The sequence below is a fragment of the Schistocerca americana genome, chromosome X (genome assembly GCF_021461395.2).
Source record: "Schistocerca americana isolate TAMUIC-IGC-003095 chromosome X, iqSchAmer2.1, whole genome shotgun sequence".
In the NCBI taxonomy this organism is placed as follows: Eukaryota; Metazoa; Arthropoda; class Insecta; order Orthoptera; family Acrididae; genus Schistocerca; species Schistocerca americana.
In genome coordinates this window covers 638,093,112-638,104,290 of record NC_060130.1, presented here as the reverse complement: position 1 = coordinate 638,104,290, position 11,179 = coordinate 638,093,112, and the positions used below count along the sequence as shown (strand labels likewise).

The window sequence follows — 11,179 nt, the reverse complement described above, 5'->3', positions numbered from 1 at the left end:
TGTGGACAGCCAATGGAGTGGCCAATTAGAGTGAGAGGAGGCAAAGGTAAAAGTGTGGCACTAGCTCCCCATCAGTCGGTTCATAAGTGCACCTCATGATGGCAATCTCGTCATTTGCAAAATATTGTGCCTATTGGACACTGACATCCAGCAGTTCATCCATGAGCTATTTTTCCGTACATATACAGTCAAATGTGACAGTTATAGTCTTCTTTCATGACTGTACAATACAAACTTGGCCAAATGTTGCAAAAATGGAAAGTTGCACTGCTCCTCATATACCTACAACTAATTAAAACATGTTTCCAACTGAAACTCCCCACAAAAAAGTATTAAAATCTTGCTCAATTTTTAACAGACTGAGAAACAGTAAAGTAGCTGCATGATGGTGGACATTATTTCTTAAAATCAGACTGGCAAAGTACTGAAATAAACCCTCCACACCAACTATTACACAAACTCTGCTAGGGAATACTTGTGTCATATTCTAGGACACCTGGAGTATTGCACAAACAAATCAAATTCGTGTACGCGTGCAAAATTTCTAAACATAAGCAATGCTAGTAAGAAGACCTGAGTACAAGTAAGGAGCATCTTTACTATTAACTACGATCCATAGTATATTTGAACAGACAATGTGGTTCTATTTACATAAGAGAACTGGGCAACACATCCAGTCTGAGGCTAAGCAAATTAAAAAATTAATTAGATAAGAATTAGCAGAAACATAGATGTGTAACAGGGATAATACACTTTATACTAGTAGAAGAAGCAATTTTTTTGTGGGTAAGGCAGAGGCTTTACAGAACAAACAACACATTGACACATTCATATAATATTTATTACAAAAATCTTACTGATTACTTTTGAACATGATGTCCACATTTGGCAGCATACCTGTATTAGATTATACCACCAACTTACTACAGGCAAAAGAAACTTATTTACTTCTGTTTAAACAGTTTGTAGTATGATCATAAAGTAACGAGCAACATCATCACAACCATGCACTATCCTTTAAATATGTACTTTGAGTATTCCATGAAACTTGAGTAACAAGAGAAATTAAAATATTCTAAAAAAGCATCCTGCAGTACATTATAATATACAACACATACAAAAATACATTAAAAGGAAAGCCACTACACAGTATTTCATAAATTTCACAAAACCAAAAAACTACTATTTTACAGGCTGACAAGAGCTCAACAATAAGTTCCATGCAACACGATTCTTTCATAAAACATTCTAGGACAGAGAAAAACATTTATTTAAGGTGCCACAACCTTCACAGCAAGTAAAAAATTAACATAATTTGCTAGAAATGACAAAAATTATGCTTTTTTAGCACTAGGAAGTATTTACTGAAGAAAGGCACATCAAATACTCTAAATGATTAGATGATATCTGCTAGAAAGATGGAATTTTTTTCTTGGGGGGGGGGGGGAGGGGGTGGAGGGAGGAGGTGGTGTAACACATTGAATGAAAGAACAGAAATCTAGCATACACACAGCCTGGCCAACTGGAACACAATTTACAAAGAGAAATGTAATGTATGGTGGGAGATGAGAGAGAAGTGAGGTTGACAGTGAAAAAGGGATTGAAATAAAAACTTTTTACTTTTTCCATCTAGCATGCAATACGAGAGATCTACCACACGCATAATATGTACAATCATTTACACAATGCATGGCCAACAAATTCAACAGTGTTCTACATAAAATAAATGCTTCAAAAACTTGATATCAATCCCACAGCTACACTTACTACTTTATCAACGTGAAGCTAGTCACACAACAGCTAAAAACAATGTTTCCCATTTTTGTTGCTGGTGCTTCCAATACACAAACTTAGCAACTGTAAATGAAGAAAGTATCTCTTGGTGCCTAAGTATGCGTCGGCACAGAACTGAAAATGTTGGGGTTTGAATTCTACTCTGTCCTAGGATTTTGTCAATGCGATTTTTTTGTCTAATAAACTGTATATGAGAAAAAAAAAAGAGAGTTGTACCACAGTTAATGTTGTACAGAAAACTATAGGCACCTCTTACAATTTGCTGAATGTGCTGGTTCACCAGTCTGAGGAGAGAGAGAGAGAGAGAGAGAGAGAGAGAGAGAGAGAGAGAGAGTGTGTGTGTGTGTGTTTCAGTCAATTTAGTACTGCAAAGCTTCTTTATTTTCAGAATCAGTTTGTTCTTGAATGTATATCATGGCCTAACGTTTACACAGTTTAATTAATAATAGTTATCTACTTAAAGCAATGTCCATTCATGTCTGCAACTGTTTCACCACTTTGCATCATAATGGCTTTGCATACTTCATAGCAGTAAATCTGAAGCATTACTCTTCATGGATATAAACAATTTAATGTACAGTTCTGACTTTGGGTTAAGCAGGTGGTAGACTTTCGTTTATTGATAGAATACTTAGGAACTGAAATCAGTTTAAAAAGGAGACCGCTTACAAATCACTTGTGTGACCAGTTCTAGAACGTTGCTCAAGTGTGTGAGACCCATACCAAACTGGACTAATAGTGGATACTGAACAAACACAGCAAAGGGCAGCATGATCAGTCACATGTTTGTTTGATCCGTCACAGAGATACTGAAGGAACTGAACTTAAAGACTCTTGAAGACAGATGTAAACTATTCCAAGAAAGTCTCTTAAAGTTTCAAGAACCAGCTTTAAATGATCACTCTAGGAGTATACTACATCCCCCTTTGCATCACTCAAATAAATGTAACATAAAGTTGACTATTGTAGACAGTATTTCTTGTGAGAGAGGGGGTGGTGGAATGGGATGGGTGAAAATGAAAATGTTAACATGGTTTAAGTATGAAGAAAAGGGAAGGTTGGCTTTCATGATGACACACATGCTGTGGGGAATGATGGCAGGGGAGGTAAAGAGAAAAAAGAACCTAATACAATATAGGCAGAAGAAAACACTTATTTGTAAAGCGAAGATGTCTTATAATCAGCATTACAAAAATATTTTGGGTACAAAGTCAAAATAAAATAGAGAGGTAAGAAAGCAAAATAAAATGCAAATACATAAAAGTTTGTCAGCAAAAACAATACTTTAACATTAGACACACAAATGAGTCAATGTAACACACTATAGAATAGTAGTCAGGAATTAGTTCTGTGTCTATGCAGAAGAGTAAGGTGCAAATGTGCTATATGAGTGAATGAATGAATTATATGGGTCATAAAATTTAACTGGAGTGAATTCAGGCATACTCAAGTTGGGCACATCTATGAAGAAAGCTGTTGCAGGTAACATGCAAACAGATTAATGTGACATTTTATTCATAAGAAAATACTCTAAATCCTAAAATTTCTGATACTCATGCTCATTTTTTTTGAAGATGACTAATGAACTGAAGAATGCACAAAACATGTTTTACCTGTGGATCTTGTTCAAATGAAACACCGTGAAGACACTGAAATGTCAATTTTTGACAAAGACTAAATCTGAAATGAATGCAAATTTTTTGCGTGCCAAAGATATGACTGAAGGAAATTTTAGTGCAAATTTTGTATCTGCATGAGGATGATTTGAATTTAGTTCTCTATTCAATTATGACATTTCATTCCCCTTTGTGGTACTTGAGCAATACTTAGGGAGCACTCCTCCTGCAGCTATAAAAGAAATTTACATCAGCACACAATGATGATGATATTACTAAAAGGCTACAGCTAAGATTGTTATCCAATTTAAAATCGGGAAACTGGTTTTTCGTGGCTGTATTTTAGGTATTAATGTCTCAGTCGTACATCGATGTACCATGCCATAAATAATACCAGGACTACAAACAACACAAAATGCTGAGACATGTTTTGGAGGCTGTTCATAATGAGGAGGAATGGTAGTTTAAATCTCCACACTGACATCATCAATTATGTTTAATGAGGTTTCCCTAACCACTTCAGGCAAATTGTACAACAATTCTTTCAACAGGACTTTTCACTATCATACTTGTCTAATAGAGCTATGGCAATGTATTTAATGATCTTGACATCAATCGTGTTATAACTAAAATCCTGTTTTCCAATAAACAAATGTGCAATATGATGATACAATGTGTACCGCTTTGTTTTCATCAAGTGCCCAGCTGTTCCCTTCTACTAAGAAACAATAGAAAATTTCAGTCTAAGATATTTCAACAGCAAAGTAAAAATGGTATGAATTTGGCCTTATCATATATAGCATATTCAAACTTTTTTTCGCTACAGTCCTGGCGATACCTAAATGAAACATAAAAATTTCCACATACATCACCTGCCTGGTATTACATGTTCATTCCCAATAAAGAAACTTTGCAGTTTTAAGTTCTTTAACAATTAGATAACTAAAATGCTTCAACAACTTCTCTGGTAACCCGTACAAAGAATACATTAAAAACTCAGGTGTGTCCACATGCCCAGATGGAGGAAGCTTGCTCAGCCAACACACAGACAGAAGGTGAAACACAAAAGTAAGACTTGGTTGCCAGTCTCTCACAGCAATCTGACAAGATATAATCATACATATTTTGAATTATTAAGTAAAGAGCAATCACTATACTTCCTATTCAAATTGAGGTAATTAACTTTCACTGCACATTCATGAACTCTATTGTATCTTCAGAACTTCAGATCACAACTCTGAAATACAGGCATGGAGTTCTTCATATTTTGATTCTATCATTGAAAGTGCATGTTAAAAGGCATTCTAAATGTTTTTAGTTTCTGTAACATGTATTATGAAAGATGTAAGTATGATTAGAGATGAATGTATTACTTTGTAAAGAAACTCAACAACCAGCTATACGCCAGGACCGAAGGAACCAAGAAACACAAGATGTTGATGTACACAAGTTACTGATCAGCCCTGTCTGACCTGCAATGTGAAACACACACACACACACACACACACACACACACACACACAAAATGTGAGACAAGCTAACTGTGAAACAAGATATATCTCTTCTTCAAAAAATACTGATTAAAAATATGTCAGCTGTCGCATCTGTTTACTGTGACAAAAACATGCTTGTTTACATCAAATTGAAAAGCAAACATTCTGAAGTCAATTACACACTTTAAATTTTGGATACGCTCAGTATGCACAAACACTTCCACCACATTGTCTTTAACACTTTCCTTTGTGTAAAGAAGATTACTAAAAACACCAAGTTTGTTTCTTAGACTACAATGAATAAAAATATCACTCAAAATAATTTTCAGTAAATTCAAACACCTCGTTTACCTATCTGTTTCATGATCATTAAACAATAATGTTTATTATAAATGTCATTTAATTCAATTTAGTAATGAGTAAACAATATACATATTGTTAAATTTTGCTTCACAAACATCATGTGTAGGTCTACTTCATTTAAGAAATGAAACCAATCTATTGTCGACTCAATTTTCATGTATACTGTGCACAGTTTTCAGTGGTCCTACAAAGCTGTAAGTTTCAACTTCTGCAAATGTTCTTTAGGACAGTTAGCTAGTAAGGACATGTATCACTGATTTGCCAGATTTTATACATTAAATTTGGAAAAATGACACAAAAAATATCATAATTCACTTTTCACAAGTGCATAGATCAACACCAAAGCATTTACAACGGCACCCAGTAAATTCTAATAGTTCATGGGGTAAGTAACAAAATATAGATTGATCCCATGTTTACATGGAATGGTATGTATTCCACTCCATATTATTTATAAATCTTCTACTTATTATAGTTAGAAGTTCTAAGTAAGATCCTAAGACAATTAACAAACATTTACAAAAATATTTAAAATGTAGCTACCACATTTACACACCTGACTGCCTCATTTTGCCATGTTTTATAATAGAAAAATAGAATTAAATCACCACCCTGAAACATTTGTCACCAACAACCACCACAATTCTGCACACTTCTGGAAAGTTGTCAGAAATAAGCATTCTTAGTAACAGTATAAAATACGATATGATAATTCAACTTCTTTAAAATCTTTTTCACTGGGTACTTGTAGCAAGATCAGACCCTCTACATTTAAATAATCAAAATTTCATTGACATCGACTAAGACCAGATGTCCAGAAAAAGGGAAAATAAATATTGGCCTTGTTGAACACAGGGGAGATAATCATACAGCACCACACTTATGTATAATGTGAAATGCATATACTTTTATAGTTCTATATCCAAAAAATACTTGTTTAACTTCCAGTTACAGTGAATTACACATTTTGCTCTAACATTAAACAACCTATTTCCCTTTGTTTTTCTAATATTTGATATTATACAGTCAGCAATTAACAGTTAACTGGGGGCTCCTTCTAAAAAAATTTGTACCACTGTTTAGTGCAAAATCTCTCACCATGGTCTGTGCTCTCCCATTAATCTACCTATTGCTAACAACAAGCATCTTAAATGTTAGGAATATTTTAATAATGCTTCTGAAAAGGGGAAATAAGAATATTTACCAGCAGATGCAGATCCTACTCACAAAAAAGACACCGACTTAAGTGCCTCTGAAATCATAAATGGCAATGAATTCTAAATTTTGAGAAAGAAACATTCCTTTAAGTTTATATACGAAATAAGAAAAATGGTTGAGCACATGTTTTCATGTGAATAAACTACACTGAAGCTTGCACTACAATCCAGTGTCTTACCAGTTCTAAGAAAAATTATAGTGCACTGTACACTTTACTAGCTTACTTCAAATCTAAAGCAAACAAACAAAATGGTGGCAGCATTAATCCTAAGTCTGGAAACTAGAAATGTCACTGCACTAAATTGTTGAACAAATGGATACCATTTATTAAGTAAGCATTCATGGAAAAAGCAATGAAACAAGTCAACAAGAATGTTTAGATGAGATGACAATTCAGGCACAAATGAAAGTATATCATCAAATAGTTTGGTTAATTATGTGTTTAATTTTTTCTGTAGATTTACCCTTTGCTGTAAATGTCTCACTGGTGAGGAAAGGAGTATGCAAGAAAGAATTCATTAAATTTTATTCTGTAAATGTATACAAATGGATAAACATTCAGGTAGGATACTTCAGTAGTGAATATAAAAGGATCATTTATGGACTGTGACAAGGCCTTTGAGTGTGGTGGACAGCTAACCTTGTTGTGTATTAGTAGCTGTAAAAACCAAACATTAGAGCTGCAGAAGCAGTAAAGTTTGAAGACAGACTCCTGTTGTCATTGTGAAAAAGCTGTTTGAATCAATGATCCACACCATGAAGCACAAGAAACAACAGAGTTCTGTTGAAATACTGAAATTCCTTCAAAAGAACATGGAAAATTTGAAATGAAAATGAAGGAAATGTTTATGGAAGAATAGAGGAGACAACTCAAAGAGGAACAGGAAAGAAGAGAGGAAGAAGAGAAAGTAAGGCTGTGCAGGGAGACTACACAAAAACAAAACCAATTTCCAAATATTCTGCTACTTATACATCAAATTCACAGTAAAAAAAAATGTAGTTTATTACTATCGCTTTTAAAGAAATTTTACAATTCTTTGTTTTCAATTCTTAAGCTATGATTCCCCATATCTTCTTTCCCTCAATGACCAAAATAATCCCAGTGCACAAACTATGTGGACAATTCAAATAATTAAAAGTTTTTATCCAAACAATATGTCATTCGACTGGAACTAAACAGGTACAGGAAATTGTAGCAAAGTTTTGAACAGCAAGATTTTAAATGAACAGAGTATTTCCTAAATATAATCATAATATGCCTAAAACTTCTGTGCACAGTACTGATAAAACATCCTCTATATTCCACGGGCAACAACTTTCCTCTAGCACACATCATTAATGAAGATAGTATTACACACTCCAGCTGCAAGAAGTCATTTTGTCTGTTACAATCTTCACTCATTTTACAGTAGTGAGGGTATATGGGTGTGGGCAGCAGGTGGAAAGAGGGGGAGGGAGAGGAACAAGTGATAACCAGAATGCTAACAGCGACATTATGAAAGATATATAAAGCATAAATATTATAATTACAATTTTTTTCTTCTTCTTTGTTTCTTCTTTCTGAATATGGATGGAATAGCAAAGGAATTTGTTTTTAATCATCACCAGTACTGTAAAAAACTGGTGACTGGCAATCAGTGTTTTAGTGCACACAACAGGCAAGAGATTTGTTGTGCTACTTCTCACAAAGGTTTTATATATTTACAACAGGAAAATGGTCTATAATACTGCTACAACTGAGATCGGTGGCAAAAAAAGTGCTTTAGTATAAAAACAATTTATGTATTCTTGCTGTAATACTGGAAATTGAAATACAAGACACAAAAGAAATATAGAGCACCTACAGGTATAGAAAAATCCTGGTAAAAGTAGCTACCTGGCAATTAGTATATGACAGTATAAAGTCTTATTTGAGAAGCTGAGTGAACTTATAAAAATAATGGTACAGATTTAAATTAAATGGCATACATTAAAAAAAATAAATGCTTGTAAACAAGACAAAAGGAGAAACCCAACTGTAAAATGCACAAATGAACACATATTACACAAAATAAATATTACATGATGTCATATTCAACAAAATTTAAATAGTTGGGTTTCAAACATTCAGTCTTCATATCTATACACAACAGTGTACAGGTAACAACTATCTATTAAAGACATTGCAACCTGAACCAAAACTAATGAAATGGGAAACATATACAATAAATAGCAATACATAATGAACAGCACTTTATAAAGAATTTGCCATTATATGACAAGTCACATTTACAACAAGTACACTACGTGCATTTTGACCTTCCATCTAAAAGTTTTTTCCACAGATCAAACTGTTCGTGAAACTTAACCATGTGTATGCTGATAACTTTTTGTACAGCACAAGGATTGAATGTTATTCGTTTATTCATGAATTCATTTGCATGAGTTCTTTTCACTTTCCTATCCTGTGCCACTATTCCTGTCACAAACACATCTTCAAGTTTTAAATATGTTTTGTTAAGTGCTGTTGCATACAAGTCATGCACCACATCTCCCGTTACTAAATAAGCTGGGCCAGTAGTGAAATCAGGGAACACAGAAGGTCGATACTGGTTTGGAGAGACATAATATTTAGATTTCTTGTTCCGTATGGGTTTCCACCTTTTTGCTAGTCTTCCAAAAATTGTTCTCTTGTCTTTTGAATGCTTGCTAACAAAACTAAGTAGTCTTGGAATATTTATAAACATGTCATCATCAGTCTTCAGCACAAACTTTATTTTACTGCAATAGCTATCAACCCATTCCAACATAGAAAGTGTTTTTAAAGTTAAATTATTGTAGGTATCAAAAAATTGTGCCATTATGATATCTCCATACATATCTGATTCAGTGGCTAGAGTCTGATTAGTTTTGTTATCTTGCACAGATCCAATGAGAAATGACATGGCAACATCTTTTCGTTGCTTGAAGCTTCCCCACGTTTGTCTAATGGCCATGCGTGCTTCAAAATGGGCTGGGGCTGATGTAATAATTATTAAAATTTGCAAATTTTGCCCATCATCTATACACAAATTTTCATTGGTTATGAAATAACCTGCATCAAATATGGTATTTGTCACAACAGCTTTGTCAGCAGGATCACTATTATTTGGTTTTGTTGCTGCTTTAACATTTGGTGCACTCTTCTCAGCTGCAGCTGTATTTGCAACTGGCTTTGGCTGTTTAGCAGCTTCACGAAGTGTTGTGTTGTGTGTTGAGTTTTCACCCACAGGTACAGAAACTACTCGTGAAGCAGCAGTAGAAATAGCATTTTTTGAAACTTTAAGAGCAGCAATATTGTTTTTCGATGCATCTACCTCTACAATAACAGAGCCATCTGGTGCTGTGATATTAGCTGCCTTTCTGTTTCCTGTAACACACATTTGTGGTATTAATTGCAATTAATGAAGCATATATAAGAAAAAATACAAATAATACTTTCAAAGAACATTAGCACTAACATCAAAATCTACTTATTAAATGCCATCAGCTTTTTAACTATATATTTTTATGTACATAATCCAGCTCCACCTATTAAGTAACTTGCATATCTCAAAGAGCACTACAAAATGGTTATTAATTTAAAGATAGGTAAAAAAGGCAATTTTATGGAAACATATCAGTGCACCCCCCCCCCCCCCACACACACACACAGGGGAGCGACATAGACAGAGACTGGTGCAGAGAGAGAGAGAGAGAGAGAGAGAGAGAGAGAGAGAGAGAGAGAGAGGTGGGGCTAAGAACATGCTAACTACAAATATGCAACTGCTATGATTAAATTCACCACTACCATCTTAATAAATTAGCAAAATTAAAAGAAATGTCACATGAGATCATCAACATACAACCTGCAATCTTTAGTTTATAAATAATGGGTGCAGAAACAGTTAGCATGCATGCATTCATTCAGCTTTATAAGCACCCACCTTCAGCATCGCTTAGTTGCTGCCAATTCGTATTAGATATTGCATGAAGCAAATTAAAGTCTGTAAAGTCTGCAAAAATGTTTGCCGACAGATGTGCAGTTATCAAATTCCTCTGCAGCTCTCACAGAAATATATTCTAATTTGTAGTAAGATTCTGCATAAATTCAGAAATTTTGCATGGAATTTTACCTGTATTTTCGTGAAATGTACGTAATATGTTATTTATATCTAAGTATTGCTTTAAATTTACGATAATGATTTTACTCTGCAAAAAAATACGAAGCAGTTGAAAGCCACTGTCTTACACCCCTCACGGTTACCAAGGCAAATCATTTGTTACAAGCTACTTCTGAAATAAATCACTTAACAATTCCTTACCTTTATGTAAAAAACATTTCAACCAATTGCTTCTCCCACAGTGCAGCAAAAATTATCAACAGAAATGTTTAGTGACTAACTATGAAAATTAGGGAAAATTGAGCTGCTTTGAACATCAATGCATTTAAAGCAGGAATAATGTGTCACAGAAAAGAGTGCTAGAAATTTAACTTCCTTTTTAAAGAAACAAAAACGACACTTATATGTGGCTTACTGCAGACTGATTACATTTTGGTAAACGAAGTTTTATCTCACACATCTATAGCATTTCCTGACAAAATGAGAAGAAAAAGATGAAGCTTATGTATATGCAAAGATTAAAAAAATATTAGCAAGGATAAGAAGTAGTTTCAGAAAATACGTTAAACATGAA

General features: G+C 34.0%; 1 protein-coding gene across 4 annotated transcripts in view; it reads right to left on the bottom strand.

Moving 5' to 3' along the window:
* Positions 1-5,001: 5,001 nt before the first annotated feature.
* Positions 5,002-11,179, bottom strand: part of LOC124554967 (beta-1,3-galactosyltransferase 5-like) — a 295,245-nt gene continuing 289,067 nt past the window's right edge. For 2 of the 4 annotated variants that reach the window (XM_047128696.1, XM_047128697.1), the window contains one exon: positions 5,002-9,872. In XM_047128696.1, the coding sequence (XP_046984652.1) occupies positions 8,767-9,872 (1,106 nt within the window). In that variant the 3' untranslated portion in view covers positions 5,002-8,766. The remainder of the gene's footprint in view (positions 9,873-11,179) is intronic. The other 2 variants (XM_047128699.1, XM_047128698.1) reach the window with 1 other exon arrangement.